Source organism: Schistocerca gregaria, chromosome 5 (genome assembly GCF_023897955.1).
Source record: "Schistocerca gregaria isolate iqSchGreg1 chromosome 5, iqSchGreg1.2, whole genome shotgun sequence".
NCBI classification, from domain to species: domain Eukaryota; kingdom Metazoa; phylum Arthropoda; class Insecta; order Orthoptera; family Acrididae; genus Schistocerca; species Schistocerca gregaria.
In genome coordinates this window covers 180,152,211-180,172,611 of record NC_064924.1, presented here as the reverse complement: position 1 = coordinate 180,172,611, position 20,401 = coordinate 180,152,211, and the positions used below count along the sequence as shown (strand labels likewise).

Sequence of the window (20,401 nt, the reverse complement as noted above, 5' to 3'; positions counted from 1 at the left end):
TATGTTCAGTGAAATATGTGGATACCATCTACAAAATGTATTGCACACAGAATTAGTAGCTCTCATGTGCTATTTGAGAGTGAAATGGTAAAGAAATAGTTTTACAGTGATTTGATGAATCTTCTGCCAAGCATATCAGTTGAACTGCGGAGTAGTCATGTAGATACAGATGGTCCAAAGTCTGTGAAGGAAGTGGTTCTTATCTTTATTATGGCAGGCTATGCTATGGGCAACTGGTTGGAGGTGTTGATCAACAAGAGCAGATGTGCCACGTCCTGGATATTGACCTCCATCTCCATCTCTCTGTTGAGTTCACACATACCTCTGTCCATATCACACCTACCAACTATCAACAGTACCTGCATTCTGATATGTGTCATCCCAAGTTCTGGCCACTGGTAGACAGCACATGTGCAATAATTAGAATTCTCTTGTCCAACATGCAGGACGTCTCCAGGATCTTCACAGACACGCAATAAATCCCTAATTCACAGATAAATTTCCTGCACCATATACCCACCCCTCTAAGCCTTCCAGTAAGAACTAGCTGCAAAAGAACACCCTCTCTTATCAGCAAACATAATTCTGAACTGGAACAACTGAACCATATTATTTGCTAGTGTGTTCACTATTTATAATTGTGCCCAGAAATGAGAAACATCCTACCCACAATCCATCCCGCCACATCAAAAGTGGTATTTTGCCTCCCACCCAATTTTCGTAATATCCCAGTGTGTCCTTACGCCACACTCATGGCATATGGGTAATGCCTCTGTGGAATGTCCAGGAGCAATTCTTTTCCAATTCATCAATTCCAGTCCCATTACAGGCTTATCCTACCTCTTCAGAGGCAGGTCACCTGTGGAAGCACCTACGTCATATACCAGTTCTGATGCCTTTCCTACATAGCATTTTATGTGAATATGACCACCAACCAGCTATCCACCCAAATGAATCAGCACTGCCAAACTGTGGCCAAGACTAGCTAAGACCACCTAGTGGCAGAATATACTACATATACTACAGAGCACAACTTACTCTTATTGCAATGGCTACTTCACAACCTGTGCCCTCTGGATCCTATTCCCGAACACTTTTTTTTTTTTTAACTACAACGATGGGAGTTTACCTTGCAGCACATCCTTCATTCCCATAATCCTCCTGGTCTGAATTTCTGCTAACTTCCTGCTCTACACTTATGTTCGCACTGCCTCAGGGCTCCCCCAGTCTCCCCACCCTCTGTTCTACCACCACCTCTCAAAGCACTCCTCCACAGTCTTCAGTGTGTGCTGCACTAACTGATCTGTGCTGGTGACTGTGCTGCTTTCCTATCCCAAGTGTCTGCTGCCTCTACCTCCCACATTTCTATCCCATGCACCTGCTACCTCTTTCTGTGCTATCTGTCAGTTCTCCCCAACCCTCCCTCTCATTCCCTGCCTCATTTCTCCCCTCATCCACTCCACTAAAAACAACCTCTCACCACAGTCAAGCTGCAAAACTGCAGTTTCGGCACTGCAAGTTCAGCTGGCACAGTGCCTGTCTGTTTCCAGTCTTTTTTATGTTCCTGTTGATAAGTGAATAGCTCTATCGCCAATGAGTTGTTACCTTTACCTCAATTACAACCTCTGACAAAGTTCAGTTAATAGTCTTGTAACATTAACATAGATGAACTATGAACTACAGTTACCTTACTGTAATATGATAGTGACCTCCCATAACTACGCATCCCTGAGCTCAGTGATACATGTCCTGGAAACTTTACACAAAGTCTTCCTTTGAGATGGTGTTCAAAAGCTACATCATGTTTCATTGGATGTCAGGACTATCGTCAAATCTCTTTCCTTTCAAAGTGATTTTGAGTCAAGGGAATAAGAAGAAGTCTTGAGAATTGAGATCCTGCAAGTTTGGTGGATGTTCAAGTTGCACCACCCCGTTTTTTGCTGGGAACTGCTTGATGATATTGGCTATGTGTGGTCGAGTGCTGCCATGAACAAAAAACCAGGAACCTTGATGTGCGTACTGGGGTCATACCCTGTGTAGACGTCACACAAAACAGGTCAAGGTTTCAACGTACCATGCAGCGTTCAATGTCGTTCCGTCAGGTAGAAATGTCTTGACTATTGAAAAAGATGATGAGCATCATTTTGATGCATAGTTTTTCAGCTCTGACCTTTTTTCCGATGAGGTGATGTCGGAGAATGCCACTTCTCGCTTTGCCGTTTCGTTTCAGGGTCGTACAAGAGACACCAGGTTTCATCCTTAGTGACAATATGGTTAAAGAAATTGGGTGTCGCACCCACTATTTCGACAAAATCCTATGAAGCCTCTAAACATGCCTGCCTCTGATCGTCAAACAAATGATGTGGCACAAGACGACAACACGTTTTCCTCTTCCCTAGCTCCTGGGTAAGGATTTGTTGCACAATTTTACGGTTTATCTGGAGTTCATCCACTATCATACACACAGTTATTCGACGGTAATTCATGATTAATTTCCTCACTTTTTCAATGTTTTCGTCACTGACAGTGGTCGCTGGTCGTCCGCTACAGGTATTGCCAGAAACAGTTTCCCAGCCTCCCCAAAAATGGGCAAACCACTCGTACACACACTTAATGGACAGTGCTTGATCCCCATACACACGTACAAGCATTGCATGCTTTTCTTTCGTTGTCTTGCCAAGCTTATAACGAAACTTTAAATTGATCCTTTGCCCGTTCATTGTCCTGTTCTCAGTTCAGAACCAAAGCACTAAACAAGCACTTCGTGGAACAGGTCTAACACGAAACACACACAACACTCAACTGAACTACGGTGGGGGCAGATTGTCAACAATGGCCACTACGCAGGTGCAGTGTTGTGAGTCGCCAGTGTTGCCCGATTGACAGTTCTGACCGTCAGATGTTGTATCTACATTATGTGAGGAATTTCAACTACAATATTTATAAACAATCCATAATTCAATAATTAAATGGTCAAAAAGCTCAGAGTCATAAAGTTTCATACACAAGTATATAGGCTATCTATGGCTGTCTAAGAAGGGGCAGTGTTCGGCTCCTCAGAATGGTTATACAACTCCAGGAAAACACACACACACACACACACACACACACACACACACACACACACACACACACACAGAGAGAGAGAGAGAGAGAGAGAGAGAATCATTGTGGAGGAAAATATGTAGCATCATTCCAAGACTGATGGGTCAATGTAGCCCTACTGTACCTTCTCAAGGTTCAGTTAAAATTCAAGAACATTTTTTACATATGATTATACTGGTTTTCAGCCACTGCTACACAAAATATTTTCAACAAATTCAAAACACAAAGCTATATGTGCTCTGCAAAAAAGGCAAAACTCCTGAAGCAAATATGCACATGCTTTATTTTGTAATGTGTGTGTGTGTGTTTGTGTGTGTGTGTGTGTGTGTGTGTAAAAATCTGGAGTTATGCCTTCCGCAAGTAACAAAAGTACACATTTAGGATACCAAGATACCAGTTTATGCATTGCATCAGCAGGATGCCTTGAAAGCTGATATTCCATTTTGAGATGCCAGAGATGGTGGTCATGTGTGTGTGAGGCGTGCTTGCTTGTGTGAAAGAATGTGCATGTGTTTTCTTTTCTGAAGATGGCTTTGACCAAAAGCTAAATTGTAATAATCTTTTTGTTATGCCTGTCTGCTACTCAACACGTCATCTTTACAGTGAGTAGCAATCTATCACTTTCCTGGTATTGTTAATTACTCATATACAGTTTTATAATGTCCACGTTTTAGAATCATGACCATGGACATAATATACACAATACTTTCTTACAATTAGTTAATTTCATCAAAAATAAAACAATATTTTGCTGGAAAATGCATCTCTTATACTTCCAATCGCAGTCTACATCCACATACATACTCCACGAGTCATCATACAGTACAATGTGGAGGGCACCTTGAACCACTGTCAATCATTCCAAGGAAAAGTGACATTCTATATGATTCCGTACAAACCCTGATTTCTATTATCTTATCTTCACAGTCCTCACGTGAGATACACATTGGTGGCAACAGAATTGTTTAATAGTCTGTCACAATTGTCAGTTCTTTAAGCTTTCAATAGCATTTTGAAAAAGGATACCTTCTTGACTAGAGCGGTTCCCATACAAGTTCATGGAGAGTTTTGTACTTGTGATGCTTTCTAAAACTGACCAATATGTGGACAGCAGCTACTCTCTTTCAGGGGACTTTATCATATTTAAGCTTCTAATATGTTTACGTGAAACAATGTGACTGAGTGATCACACAGTTTAGTGGGTGCAAAACAATTTTCAACATACCATCTGTTAAGAAAACCTACCTGTCTGGTGTGTGTAACCGAGTTTGGCAATGATGGAGGCATTCTACTCCTTTCTCTCTCATTCTTTTCTGTCTTTTTCCTCTCTGGCAATTTCTCTGGTGCATTTGAAAGAATAGCAACACCTAAAACAAATAGAGCACGATATAAAATTTTGTAAAAGTAAAAATAATAATTAATGGACAAAAAGAAGAGAACAAGTGTGTGTGTGTGTGTGTGTGTGTGTGTGTGTGTGTGTGTGTGTGTGCAAAAGTTAACAAACACATAACTCAGTAGTGGTTCATGAGTCTACTTGTGTACTTCAAACTCATTAGCCTGTTTTCTGGTGTTGTGGGATCCAGACAACTTGCTCTTGAATCTACTCAGATTTCAATAATACAGGCAACAGTCAAAAAAGTGGATATACAGGGTGAGCACAAAGTCTTGCACTGATTGTAAAAATGTATAACAGCGTAACCATTTGACATTTGATGTTGTTACGTAGGTTAGTGTTACTAGTTGTTGTGACCAATAGATGGCATTAGTGCTCCATAACACCGAAGTGGTCTGTTGGGACATTTTAGTTGCTAGCAAAATGGTATCGAAGCAGGAGAAACCGCAATGTGTGCTTTGGTTTCACGAAAAGAAATCGTCCATCTGTGTTCAGTGTAAACTTCAGGATCCTTATGGATGCAGCCCTCCTGATGTTAAATCAATAAAGCAATGGTATGCAATGTTTAACAAAACAGGCAGCATTGAAGATCGTCCTTGAAGTGGCATGCCTCGTGTGAGCGATGCAACTGTTGATCATGTTTGGCAATCGTTTCAACAGAGTCCATCTAAATCAACTCATCAAGCATCACGTGAACTTCAAATACCAAAAGCTTATCATGGAGATTCTTCATGATAGGCTTAGGATGCATGCTTCCAAAGTGCAAATCATGCAGGCCTTGCAACCGAATCATTTGCTGATATGTGCTGAATTTGCAACTGAGATTCTTTACAGGATTGATGGCACTAACAATTACTTAAATCACACATGCTTTACCGATGAATCAACCTTTCATGTCCCTGGAATGGTAAATAGCATAATGTCCATATATGGGGTTCAGAGTCTCCACATGCTCCTGTACAGTTACAGTGAGACAGCGAAAAAGTGAATGTTTGGTGCGGCCTCATGCATAACAATGTTTTTGCAGAAAAATCCATTACCACTAACATTTACTTAGACATTTTGCAACAGTTCATTGCCTCACGGTTAGAAGAATATCAACCATGGATAATTTTCAAGCAAGACGGAGCAACCTTGGTACAACAATTTGTGTGCCCTGTAGTCCTGGTGCTACTTTTAATTAATGTTTATGCCAATTCTGTTGGATGACAGCATATAGTATAAACTAAATTGGAGTTTTGATTGATACTCCATCAACAATACAATGTGTGGTACCAATCTGAGTGTGTGACGTACAGAGCTCGAGTGAGAGAGAAGCAGATAGACAACAACTTTGCTACGTCAGCATCTGATATGGGCTTTTGAAGAATCCCATTACTGGTTCCTGTTTTATTATCAGTAGTTTAAATAGTCACAGTATCTATTTTTGCTGACATATGCTGCAGTTGTTATCGGAAGGCAGTCCACTGGGCATAAGGTAATTTAAGTGGCAACAACATGATAGATGTCCTGCACATTCTCCATGGATAATCATTGACTTCCTTAGCAAAACATTTGGAGATTGTTTGATAGGTCATTCAGGAACCACAAATAGCTACAAACTTACCTGTCTCTGAGGGAGAATGGAGGAGAGGGTGGGGGACGCATGGGGATATAAAACAAGAGATCTAAAACGAAACACTAACAACTCCTGAAGACATGAAATGTCATTTAACACACGTACTGGGATGAGTGAACATGCCATTTCATGTGCGGTACTGTCTGACATGGCTTCATAAGATGTATCAAAGCTCAAGGTCAACATCTAAGCACTTCAGACAACAGTCACAATAATAAATACATGAGCTCCACCTGAGTTTTGTGTGTGATTAAATTTGAAACAGTGGAACAAACATTTGTGGGGCCTCTTCTGATGATACGACAGTGGGTTATGGCATCATTATCTTATCACTATTTTATCAAGTTCGAAATATATGCCACAGAAAAAAATCACTGTCATAATTTGGCAGCCATAAATGTTAAAAATTACTTCTGTGCATCACAAAATTCAGTCCACTGCTTGCTATAACTTGATAAAAATTGTACTTTACTATATTTACTCATTCTGAATATATTTTGAGTGTGGCCAGTCTTAGCTGTTTTGCTCTGAATAGAAAACCACTTGTGTTTGCAGAAAGTGATCTATGATGTATGTAGATAAGAACAGGATGAAGTACTAATATAACTGCCTTCTATATTACAGTGTTGGTAACTTCCTACCCACATGAACCATGGACCTTGCCGATGGTGGGGACGCTTGCGTCCCTCAGCGAGCGATACAGACCCGTACCGTAGGTGCAACCACAACGGAGGGGTATCCGTTGAGAGGCCAAACAAATGTGTGGTTCCTGAAGAGGGGCACCAGTCTTTTCAGTAGTTGCTGGGGAACAGTCTGGATGATTGACTGATCTGGCCTTGCAACACTAAGCAAAACGGCCTTGCTGCGCTGGTACTGCGAACAGCTGAAAGCAAGGGGAAACTACAGCCATAATTTTTTCCCCGAGGGCATGCAGCTTTACTGTATGGTTAAATGATGATGGCATCCTCTTGGGTAAAATATTCTGGAGGTAAAATAGTCCCCCATTCGGATCTCCAGGCGGGGACTAGCAAGAGGACATCGTTATCAGGAGAAAGAAAACTGGCGTTCTACGTATCGGAGTGTGTAATGTCAGATCCCTTAATCGGTCAGGTAGGTTAGAAATTTTAAAAAGGGAAATGGATAGGTTGAATTTAGATATAGTGGGAATTAGTGAAGTTCGGTGGCAGGAGGAACAAGACTTCTGGTCAGGTGAATACAGGCTTATAAATACAAAATCAAATAGGGGTAATGCAGGAGTAGGTTTAATAATGAAAAGAAAAAAAATAAATAAATAAATAGGAGTGCGGGTAAGCTAATACCAACAGCATAGTGAACGCATTATTGTGGCCAAGATAGACACAAAACCCATGCCTACTACAGTAGTACAAGTTTATATGCCAACTAGCTCTGCAGATGATGAAGAAATTGATGAAATGTATGATGAGATAAAAGAAATTATTCAGGTAGTGAAGGGAGACGAAAATTTAATAGTCATGGGTGACTGGAATTCGAGAGTAGGGAAAGGGAGAGAAGGAAACATAGTGGGCGAATAAGGATTGGGGGAGAGAAATGAAAGAGGAAGTCGTCTGGTAGAATTTTGCACATAGCATAACTTAATCATAGCTAACACTTGGTTCAAGAATGATAAAAGAAAGCTGTATACATGGAAGAATCCTGGAGATACTAGAAGGTATCAGATAGATTATATAATGATAAGACAGAGATTTAGGAACCAGGTTTTAAATTGTAAGACATTTCCAGGGGCAGATGTGGACTCTGACCACAATCTACTGGTTATGGACTGTAGATTAAAACTGAAGAAACTGCAAAAAGGTGGGAATTTAAGGAGATGGGACCTGGATAAACTGACTAAACCAGAGGTTGTACAGAGTTTCAGGGAGAGCATAAGGGAATAACTGAGAGGAATGGGGGAAAGAAATACAGTAGAAGAAGAATGCGTAGCTCTGAGGGATAAAATAGTGAAGGCAGCAGAGGATCAAGTAGGTAAAAAGACGAGGGCTAGTAGAAATCCTTGGGTAACAGAAGAAATGTTGAATTTAATTGATGAAAGGAGAAAATATAAAAATGCAGTAAATGAAGCAGGCAAAAGGGAATACAAACGTCTCAAAAATGGGATCAACAGGAAGTGCAAAATGGCTAAGCAGGCATGACTAGAGGACAAATGTAAGGATGTAGAGGCTTATCTCACTAGGGGTTAAGATAGATACTGCCTACAGAAAAATTCAAGAGCCCTTTGGAGAAAAAAGAGCCACTTGTATGAATATCAAGAGCTCAGATGGAAACCCACTTCTAAGCAAAGAAGGGAAAGCAGAAAGGTGGAAGGAGTATACAGAGGGTCTATACAGGGGCGATGTTCTTGAGGACCATATTATGGAAATGGAAGAGGATGTAGATGAAGATGAAATGGGAGATATGATAATGCGTGAAGAGTTTGACAGAGCACTGAAAGATCTAAATCGAAAAAAGGCCCCAGGAGTAGACAACATTCCATTAGAACTACTGATAGCCTTGGGAGAGCCAGTCCTGACAAAACTCTAACATCTGGTGAGCAAGATGTATGAGACAGGCAAAATACCCTCAGACTTCAAGAAGAATATAATAATTCCAATCCCAAAGAAAGCAGGTGTTGACAGATGTGAAAATTATCGAATTATCAGTTTAATAAGTCACAGCTGCAAAATACTAACACGAATTCTTTACAGACGAATGGGAAAACTGGTAGAAGCCGAGCTCAAGGAAGATCAGTTAGGATTCTGCAGAAATGTTGGAACACGTGAGGCAATACTGACCTTACGACTTAACTTAGAAAATAGATTAAGGAAAGGCAAACCTACATTTCTAGCATTTGTGGACTTAGAGAAAGCTTTTAACAATGTTGACTGGAATACTCTCTTTCAAATTCTAATGGTGGCAGGGGTAAAATACAGGGAGCAAAAGGCTATTTACAATTTGTACAGAAACAAGATGGCAGTTATAAGAGTCGAGTGGCATGAAAGGGAAGCAGCAGTTGGGAAGGGAGTGAGAGAGGGTTGCTGCCTGTCCCCGATGTTATGCAATCTGTATATTGAGCAAGCAGTAAAGGAAACAAAAGAAATATTTGGAGTAGGTATTAAAGTCCATGGAGAAGAAATAAAAACTTTGATGTTCACCGATGACATTGTAATTCTGTCAGAGGCAGCAAAAGACTTGGAAGAGCAGTTGAACGGAGTGGACAGTGTCTTGAAAGGAGGATATAAGATGAACACAAACAAAAGCAAAACGAGGATAATGAAATGTAGTTGAATTACGTTCGGTGATGCTGAGGGTATTAGATTAGGAAATGAGACACTTAAAGCAATAAAGGAGTTTTGCTATTTGGGGAGCTAAATAACTGATGATGGTCGAAGTAGAGAGGATATAAAATGTAGACTGGCATGGCAAGGAAGGTGTTTCTGAAGAAAAGAAATTTGTTAACTTCGCGTATAGATTTAAATGTCAGGAAGTCGTTTCTGAAAGTATTTGTATGGAGTATAGCCATATATGGAAGTGAAACATGGACGATAAATAGTTTGGACAAGAAGAGAATAGAAGCTTTTGAAATGTGATGCTACAGAAGAATGCTGAAGATTAGATGGGTAGATCACATAACTAATGAGGAGGTATTGAATAGAATTGGGGAGAAGTTTATGGCATAACTTGACGAGAAGAAGGGACCGGTTGGTAGGACATGTTCTGAGGCATCAGGGGATCACCAATTTAGCATTGGAGGGAAGCGTGGAGAGTAAAAATCGTAGAGGGAGTCCAAGAGATGAATACACTAAGCAGATTCAGAAGGATATAGGTTGCAGTAAGTACTGGGAGATGAAGAAGCTTGCACAGGATAGAGTAGCATGGAGAGCTGCATCAAATCAGTCTCAGGACTGAAGACAACAACAACAACAACAACAACAACAACAACAACTTCACTTTTATGAATATCTCTCATTAGTTGTGTAGTAGTGCTGAAGTATACTCTTATTTTGAATTATTGAGAACTTTATTTAAAAAATACATATATCCTGTAGTCTATACAAATCACATTTACGTCTTAATGTAAGAAATGGGGAAAATTCTCATCAACATGATGTTGATAGACACCTCCAACCTGCCCCCCCCCCCCCCCCCCCCATGCTACTTCTGTACGTCCACTACCCACCACAAACATTATCACTACTCACTTCAGTCTGGACTCAGCACGACAATATGACAAAGGCCTTTTGTGTGTGTGTGTGTGTGTGTGTGTGTGTGTGTGTGTGTGTGTGTGTGTGTGAGAGAGAGAGAGAGAGAGAGAGAGAGAGAGAGAGAGGACTTAACCCAGTAGATTATCCAACATTATACTTGTAAATTTGTGCATTTGCTGCTCAACTCCTCCTCTATGCGGTGAGTAGCTTTCTATCGTACTTCATATTGTTATTGCATCCTGGATGGACATTATTTTCAAATGTTCATTTGCAAAGGAAAATTCAGGAGTACTGTCTCAATTTAATTCTCGACCCACTGCATTGATGTGTGAAATAGATATTATTGATGCTGAGAAACAACTGAAATTGCTAATAAAACTGAACAAAGCTCTACGAACCAATAAAATTCCTATCAAAATCTCCACAGAATTTGTCACTGAGATAGCCCCCTATCAATCATAATATGCTGTAAATCCCTGTAACAGAAAATTGTGCCCAAGGGTTGGGAGAAAGCACAGGTCACAGACATTTACAAGAAGGGAAACAGAAGTGAGCCACACAACAAACATATTGTGAGCTCAAGCATAATAAGGTGTCTCAAGCAGAATGGCCTCTTCCGTGTAAACAAGTATGGATTCTGAAAACAGATCATGTGAAATCCAACATGCACTTTTCTCAGATGACATACTGAAAGCCCTTTCACAAGGCATTAGAGTAGATGCAGTAGTATTTCTTGATTTCTGAAAAGCAAATGGAGTTTGTGATAGGAATGAGGATATCTAGGCAGGGAGGATGCAGCACACTATCTTGAAGAGTCATGCACAGATGCAGATGTAACTTCATGCGTGAACCAGGAAAATATGTTGAGACCCTAGCTGACCATGTTGTATATTAACAACCTTGAAGACAAATTAATAGTAACTTCAGACTTTTCGTAGATGAACCAGTTATTTACAGTGAAGTGCTATTTGGAAAGAGTTGCACAAATATTCAGTAAGATCTTGATAAGACTCTGAAGTGTTGCAATGATGGCAAGTTACTTTAAATGTTTAGAAATGTAAAACTCTTCACTTCACAAAAACACAACATCCATAGTATACTGTGACTACAGTTTCAGTCAATCACAACTGGAGTCAGTCAATTCATACAAATACCTTTTCATAACAACTTGAAGTGGTGTGAAGTGGAAGATCACACTGCCTCAGTCATAGGTAAAGTTAGTGGTACACTTCATTTCATTAGTAAGATACTTGGAAAATGTAACCTGACAATGAAGAAGTTTGCTTAAAGAGCACTCATGCAGCCAAACATAGAATATTGCTGAGTTGTGTGGGGTGCATACCCTCCCATACTAAGATGACTAACAGGGGATACTGAATGTATGCAAAACTGGGGAACATCAATGGTCACAGGTTTGTCTGACCCACGAGAGAAAGTCATTGAGATGGTGAAAGAATTGAACTAGAGGACACTAATATAACTACAATCCCTTGTGTGTAGCTCCCATAGGGATTGTGAAGACAGGATTAGACTAATTATAGTAGCCACAGAGGCATTTAATCAATTGTTCTTACTGAGCTACATGTGTGAATGAACAGGAAGAACTCCTAGTAACTAGTACAAGGGGAAGTATCCTCTGTCATGTACTTGACAGTGGTTCGCAGAGTATGGACATCGATGTAGATGTACAAGCCCGGCAAAGTGACTGAACTCTGAACTGACAGGATGGGCGGTGTGTGTGTGTGTGTGTGTGTGTGTGTGTGTGTGTGTGTGTGTGTGTGTGTGTGGGGGGGGGGGGGGGGGGGGGCAGGTAAAAGATAGTTGTAAATCAAAATCTACATGATAGATAACCACAAAGCCTTGTATTTGAGAAGTATGAGGTTTTCAAATTGGAAACTGCTGGGCAATCTTTCCACAAGCTGATCAACAGCAAATACATTGTTGAGATATATGAATTACTTTGAAGTTATAAATTGGGATAGGGACGGGAGTGGGAGAGAAAGAGAATAGTCTTTCCGCATTTGGAGAAATAAATGAATTTCAAGTGACATTACACTGTCATTCCAACACAGTAAGAAAAGTAATGATGCTCCAATTTATTACTTGACAATAATAACTTCAGTTGATTCTGTATCTTGCTTTTTTGTGTAACACTTAAAGAAATATCTACATACCTACATCAGCATGCTTCAATGCTCCAACATCATTTGTTCCATCACCACACATAAGAGTTGTAAATCCCAATGACTTTAATGTAACGATGACAAATTCTTTCTGTTTTGGAGCAACTCGTGCGAACACTGTAATATGTGGCAAGATTTTAAACAGAAATCCTTTGTGTTCTGTGCTTAAAAATGTTAATCCCTAAAACAAAATTATTACATATTTTTTCATTAACATTATTATGTGCAACAGCCACTAAACTAAAACATGCTCAGACAGACATCACATAATGAAGGACACAAAAATATCAAAATAATGTAACACTACTGAACACGTGTACTGTTCTGCAAGTTGTCCGTTCTCTGATATTTCTTTGAGAACAATGGAAACACCTCCAAAGAAAAACATCTTCCAAGTTGTAACAGACACTTCAATTAAATTTTTAACCATTTACACACATTACATACATTCATAAATTAAGAAAACTAATATAATAGACTGGTTATTTCATATTAATTCTGAGGTCTGTCTCTGTAAAATAATTTAACAAAAGCATACACACTTTTAAAGAAGAAAAAAAAGTTATTTTTTGTGAACAATATAATCTTATTTGACCCATAACTGAAACTAATTATGACATATAATTTTTAGTCCTGATGTGCAAGTTTTATATTTCTGGATTTTAATTTACGTAGATTGAGGGAACACACACAAAATCCTAATTGGTTTTTTTTATTTTTCCAACAGATGGTAAGGGAACATTTTTTATAAGATCCATATCTGATTTTAATTTAAGGCTAGAACTGTTACACATTAGATGACAAAATGCACTGCACTCAGTCACTTCTAACATCACATAGTTTTATTTCATGTTGAAAAAAAAAAATCTTCATTTATTGTGTTCATGCAGCAAAAACAGCTCTTACATTCATACAAATTGAAGATATTTATCAGTAACGGTTTAAGATTTTTCTAGAGAGGCTTCGAGATTTACTCAGTGCCCAACACAAGCGGTACCAGTGATAACATCTTTCCTTGATGTCCGGTCTCAGGCCACAACTGGCCCACATTGGCTTTTCATGATGATTCTGAATGTTTTGTGCCAGCATATGAAGAGCAGCGACATGCATCACTTAACTACAGATTGCCACTCCAATGTCGAGCACAGCGAGCAACAAAGCACACAACAAAAACAAGAATCTTGCTGACACTATCTCATTATCATCATTTTCTGAAACCAACTAGGTGGAAGAATCAGAGGTGCATATTGCAGTTCATAATGAGTAACAAACCCTTCCTCAAGAACTATGCCTTCTTGAGCCTGGTTTTATGAAAACCCATGGCTATTCCAAGACTCATCAATTTTGGGGTGCACTTCACTAACAGTTCCACAATACATCATGGCCACACCAGGTGATGGGATGCTTGTATACTGCTGAGAAGCAACATGATAGGAACTATGAAAGATTGTCACTGATTAAGTCACAGGGGCCAGGCTTGGACTGTCTGATGCCACTTCAGTTAAGCCATCTCCTAAAGGTAGCCCTTCCAAGGCTACTGTATGCCATCCTGCCAGATCAGAAGTTCTGCACAAGCTCCACAGTCGCCTACTTGGTGTTCAAACCATTCTGCTTGCTAGGTCCTCAGCCCTGGTATCCTAATGCTGATTTTTGTCAATCGACAAGATGTTTGCGGGTGCCAGATATACCCCTGAAATTTAACAGTGTGCTTTGATGCCTTGTGATGAGATGTTGGATGATTGTTTGCTTTTCAACATTGTGTTGTTTAACAGGATGCTGACCTGCTGGGCACTCTATATAGTGTCTTGAGATGCGTCTTGGTCCCAGACTATAGTGGAGCAGCATGCACAGCACAAGGGAAAACAACAATTGGGAGGCCATGCGTGGGAGCACAGCAGCATTCTGTGGCACATATACACAAGGTTTCCTGAAATTCCCCACAAAGGGAGAACAAATGTTCTGCACAGTTGTTTCTAGTGTTGCAGTAACTCACTGATGCTTCTGCCTGCAGTTTGTAGTAACCAAACGGTATTCTACATGAATACACAAGTCACTATTATGATAAGTAAGTTTGATGCAATGAGAAATGACTCGAGCCACTCTTCAAAGAATTTCAAAATGTGGCATTCATTTTGGGCAAAATTAGCATCTATTTTTGGTGAATTTAGCATCTTTCTTTTCATAAGGGATTAAATGTATATATTTACAAGTTTGCTATGCTACATGCCTGGATGAAATCAACTGGAAGGGAGGGGGATATCTCTCTCTCTCTCTCTCTCTCTCTCTCTCTCTCTCTCTCTCTCACACACACACACACACACACACACACACACACACTGTTGATTCATTTATCACAGTCACTGGTGATCAGGCCTGTCTTTGCACCCTCTGTTTTGTCTCTGTAGGCAGTAGTTGCGCTGACTTTAGAGGTGAACAGTGTTTGCAACATTCATTCTAGGGTACAATCATACCACACTGATGAATATGTACTCCTGGTGAACAGCTTCTGCCACTTGAATGGTGTCGCATTGTGGATAAGCAGGGAAATGCATGCATGTACTGATGGATTGCTGCATACGTTGGGCATAACATATTGGTAGTGTGCTGCTGCTTTCAGCAGTGGGCTATAGAACATTCCCACAGCCACAGACAAGTTTCCAGATGTGCACATAGTACAGGTGCATGTCAAGATCAGTGCATTATGTGAAGAGCGGTGGCCAACTGAACAACATTCAGGGACGAGATCCGAGCCCATGTTCCACCTGCTGGGTCACCAGAAACCATTTGGAACCATCCGCTTCCAGCAGGACTAAGATGAACTGTACCTTCAGCAAGGCTAACACTGACACCACATCAGCAAGCATGGCTTCTCTGGTGTCCTCAAAGAGTAGAATGGAGAACCAAATGCAACTCTATTGTCATCAGTGATGAGAATAGGTTCTGACTGTATGCAAGTGGTAAATGTAAATGTGTATACTGTAGACCTGATAAGCTGTATATTCCGGAGTGCATTCACCCACATTGCCCAAGTCCCTTCCCAGACTTCATGGCTGCTGTGACACAACATGCTTTTAATGGTGTAAAAATACTGCCCTGGCAGGCGAGATTAACAGATCTCTCACCAATTGAATGAGTATGGAACATGATGAGTCAGGAACTCACTTATTCTCCAGATCCTGCAAGAATCATTGCCTGAAGAAAGCACAAAAAGAAGGGGGGAAAAAGAGAGAGATGCTTGTGATCCCATTTGGCATCTTTATGATTATCTTTTTTTCTGAAATGGCCTCTGTTGGTTCTCTTCTTTTTATTCAATTTAAGTTTCAAAAAGCGGTTGTAAGTTTTTTTTTCTTTTTTTTAAGTAGCAGAATTTTCTTGCTGTTTAACACAGCGTTTCTCCCATTTAAGGAGTTTCTCAACATGATCTTTTTTCCCATTCAGATTGTTAACTGCAAAACCTGGTGAACAATGATTTTGAATATGTAGCATATAAGTTCTGGTTAGTGCATTGCAAGGCCTATTCATGAGCATTTGTAGCTGTGTGATGTATATTTGTCAAGGCTTGAAGTGTTTCCGATTGGCTTGGGCTGTGTGGTGGTTTGTTATACTTCACCTCACGTGCTAAACACTTAAATACACTGCTACCTTAACAATCCTTTTATATACAATGAATGTTGCTTACTGAATATTTGGTTACAGGTAAGTACCATTAATCAGAGTCCAGCTAGGCTGTGCCCTGAATCCATGTGCCTCCTTCCTCCAATTTGACTCAGACTTTGCCTCCTTGCAGGCTGCAGATAAAGGTGCTGAAAATTAACTTCTCATTCACATCCACTAGATGCAATTCACCTTCTTCAGTTATCTTCAAAATTACAACTCAGAACACGATTGCACACCACCTCTCTATACTACGTACATAACATATTTAATATTCAACTTGATTATCAAAAATTAAAATATACTCATTATATGTTGACATTTCGCACTCTTAGATTTCACGGAGCTCTTTCTTCCACACTGCCCACTCCATGGAACTCAGCAGTTAGGTACATCTGACTGCTGCCTACTTCCGTACAGTCACTGAATTGATAGCTCTGGCATCAGCACCTATGATTTAAAACACCTCCCAACAGCGGGGTGTTCACCACTTAACGACTACCTGTCACCAACATCTTTCGTCCGACATGTCTTTAAGGACATGATACCTGCCATTCCAGGGATGGGATGTGTCACTAAAGGCTACAAACAGGACCAACAAGGTCTTACCATAAAAGTAGAACCAAAAATAACTCTTTATATAATTTTACAGGAAGACTCTAAGTGTGGTCGAAATATGTCAACTAATTTTGATTTCTGGTTTCTATAGTGTAGATACTATGTGGCATTCATCCTCTAGTGTAAACAAACAAGAATTTGATTGGTCTAGGCTACAGGAGAGGTGCAAGGGGGACAGGCTCTCCCTCTCTCTCACAGGATAGCCAGTGTACAGACATGTTCGCTGTTTCTGTGAAAGCAGAACTGACACTCATATGCATAATTGACTCCTTTTGGCATTGTATGAGTCATGCATGAACTCTGTCTCACGAGGATTAGTCCTCCACTCATTTCAAAATAAGAAAGGAAACACCCATTTACACACAATGTAAGGCAAAGCAGAGTGAACAAAGCATTCAGTAACAGCTACAGTGCAACAGTCTGCCAAGGTTGGCAGTGTCATAAACTAGGTAGTTCAGACACCCACAATCTACCAGTATCATACACAACAATAGTTCAAAACACTCTGCACCTAAAACTGCCATGATAAAGTATCCACATATACCAACACTTATCCACAGACAAATGTAAACATTTCTGGATGAAGCATACGTCGACATATGTGAAGTGTATCTTTAGAGATCACTCAACTCCAACTTGAGACCAGAGCATAACTTCATGTGCACAGTGATATGTAACTGCATTCTTGCATTGGTGTGCTATTCATTTTGCAGAAACCTTCTTAAGCACACTTTCTTTCCAACCTGGTCTTAAACAGATATTGTGCAATATCACTAACCAAAAATATGTTACTTTTTCTCTATTTACATAAAGAAATAGAAATTTTTCAAACAGCCTCATATAATATAGTTCATGTGCATGCAGTTCTCTATGAAATAGTATTTACATGGCAAATTCACGCTTTTAGGCAGAATTTGTAACTAAATTTGAATTTATCGCATGTGAGAATTTTATAGGTCCTTAACAATTACTTACGTGCAGCAGTGCCAATAACTTTTGCCTGCAGCATGCTTTATCAATTGGCAGACTGCCTAGATTTCTCCACTACAGCTGCAGTCTTAAGCATCAAAAACCTATTATGATGCTATCTGGGTGGTACTGAGGATTGAACATTTTCATCTATTTGCCACTTAAAACCACAGCAGCTGCTACAAGCATTTAGCCTGTTCCACAGTTTTGCAGTCACACTCCCACAAGGATGATGTCAAAGCAATGTGCGGAGTCATGCGAGACAGTTTATAAATGGCTTTTACTTCATATTCATACCCCCTCAGGAGCACTTCTGTGCTCCATCATCTGGATATGGGATTGGGCATATCATCTGCGAACTGTTTGGGCCCGTTCTACGGTAAGCAGACTGTGGTCCCCATTTCTTTAGCAATTTGGAGAACGGAGCCTGTTATGAGGACCTCAAGTATGAGATTCATGGAACTGAGCAACACCTGACTATTGAGCATTCTGTAGTAAGCACCAGCAGCCATGTCAACAGGATTTCGACAGAGTATTTGCAATGTTTCAATGATGAGATGCCTGTCTTATTTCATCTCCGTAGTATATGCATTCCCACATGCATAATGGTAAATGCCTTTCATGACAATGGCGTTTTGTACACACCAGTCATGTCTGCTCGTGTCTGTATTTGTGCGGATGGATGTGTGTGTGTGTGTGTGTGTGTGTGTGTGTGTGTGTGTGTGTGTATGGGCGCGCGCGCGCACGGGCACGAGCGAGAGTGTATGCCTGTCTTTTTTCCCCCTAAGGTAAGTCTTTCCGCTCCCGGGATTGGAATGACTCCTTACCCTTTCCCTTAAAACCCACATCCTTTCGTCTTTCCCTCTCCTTCCCTCTTTGCGATGAAGCAACTGTGGGATACGAAAGCTTGAATTTTGTGTGTGTATTTGTGTCTCTATCAACATACCAACGCTTTTGTTTGGTAAGTTACATCATCTTTGTTTTTAGATATATTTTTCCTATGTCGAATGTTTCGGTCTATTTTATATATAAAAAGATGCTGTGACTTACCAAACGAGAAAGCGCTGGTAGATAGACACAATAAAAAAACACACACATTTCAAGCTTTTGCAACCCATGGTTGCCTCATCTGGAAAAAGGGAAGGAGAGGGAAAGACGAAAGGATGTGCATTTTAAGGTAGAGGGTAAGGAGTCATTCCAATCCCGGGAGCAAAAAGACTTACCTTAGGGGGGAAAAGGGACAGGTATACACTCGCACACACACGCACATATCCATCTGCTCATATACACACACAAGCAGACATATGTAAAGGCAAAGAGTTTGGGCAGAGATGTCAGTTGCGGCAGAAGTACAGAGGCACAGATTTTGTTGAGTGACAAGTGATGTACGAGGGGCAGCAACTTGAAATTATCAGAGGTTGAGGCCTGGTGGGTAACTGGAAGAAGGGCAAGTTCCTATCTCTGGAGTTCTGATAAGTTGGTGTCAGTGGGAAGTGTCCAGATAACCCGGACGGTGTAACACTGTGCCAAGATGTGCTGGCCGTGCACCAAGGCATGTTTAGCCACAGGGTGATCCTCATTACCAACAAACACTGTCTGCCTGTGTCCATTCATGCGAATGGACAGTTTGTTGCTGGTCATTCCCAAATAGAAAGCTTCACAGTGTAGGCAGGTCAGTTGGTAAATCACGTGGGTGCTTTCACATGTGGCTCTGCCTTTGATCGTGTACACCTTCCGGGTTACAGGACTGGAGTAGGTGGTGGTGGGAGGGTACATGGGACAGGTTTTACGCTGGGGGCGCTTACAAGGGTAGGAGCCAGGGGGTAGGGAAGGTGGTTTGGGGATTTCATAGGGATGAACTAAGAGGTTACAAAGGTTAGGTGGGCGGCGGAATGACACTCTTGGTGGAGTGGGGAGGATTTCATGAAGGATGGATCTCATTACAAAGCAGGATTTAAGGAAGTCGTATCCCTGCTGGAGAGACACATTCAGTGTCTGATCCAGTCCCAGAAAGTATTCTGTCGCAAGTGGGGCACTTCTGTGGTTCTTCTGTGGTTCTTCTGTGTGAGGTTCTGGGTTTGAAGGGATGAGGAAGTGGCTCTAGTTATTTGCTTCTGTACCAAGTCGGGAAGGTAGTTGTGGGATGAGAAATTTTTTTCAGGTTGTTGGTGTAATGGTTCAGGGATTCCGGACTGGAGCAGATTCGTTTGCCACGAAGACCTAGGCTGTAGGGAAGGGACCGTTTGATGTGGAATGGGTGGCAGCTGTCATAATGGAGGCACTGTTGCTTGTTGGTGGGTTTGATGTGGACGGACATGTGAAGCTGGCCATTGGACAGATGTAGGTCAACGTCAAGGAAAGTGGCATGGGATTTGGAGTAGGACGAGGTGAATCTGATGGAACCGAAGGAGTTGAGGTTGGAGAGGAAATTCTGGAGTTGTTCTTCACTGTGAGGCCAGATCATGAAGATGTCATCAATAACTCTGTACCAAACTTTGGTTTGGCAGGCCTGGGTAACCAAGAAGGCTTCCTCTAAGCGACCCATGAAAAGGTTGGCGTATGAGGGGGCCATCCTGGTACCCAAGGGTGTTCCCTTTAATTGTTGGTATGTCTGGTCTTCAAAAGTGAAGAAGTTGGGGGT

At 40.8% G+C, this 20,401-nt stretch overlaps 1 protein-coding gene across 1 annotated transcript in view; it reads right to left on the bottom strand.

The window, feature by feature from the left end:
- Positions 1-20,401, bottom strand: part of LOC126272238 (endoplasmic reticulum transmembrane helix translocase) — a 142,487-nt gene that overhangs the window by 61,331 nt on the left and 60,755 nt on the right. The window contains exons 14-15 of the mRNA XM_049974941.1: positions 12,511-12,700; positions 4,351-4,472 (exon numbers count right to left, since the gene is read on the bottom strand). Of these exons, the coding sequence (XP_049830898.1) occupies positions 4,351-4,472; positions 12,511-12,700 (312 nt within the window). The remainder of the gene's footprint in view (positions 1-4,350; positions 4,473-12,510; positions 12,701-20,401) is intronic.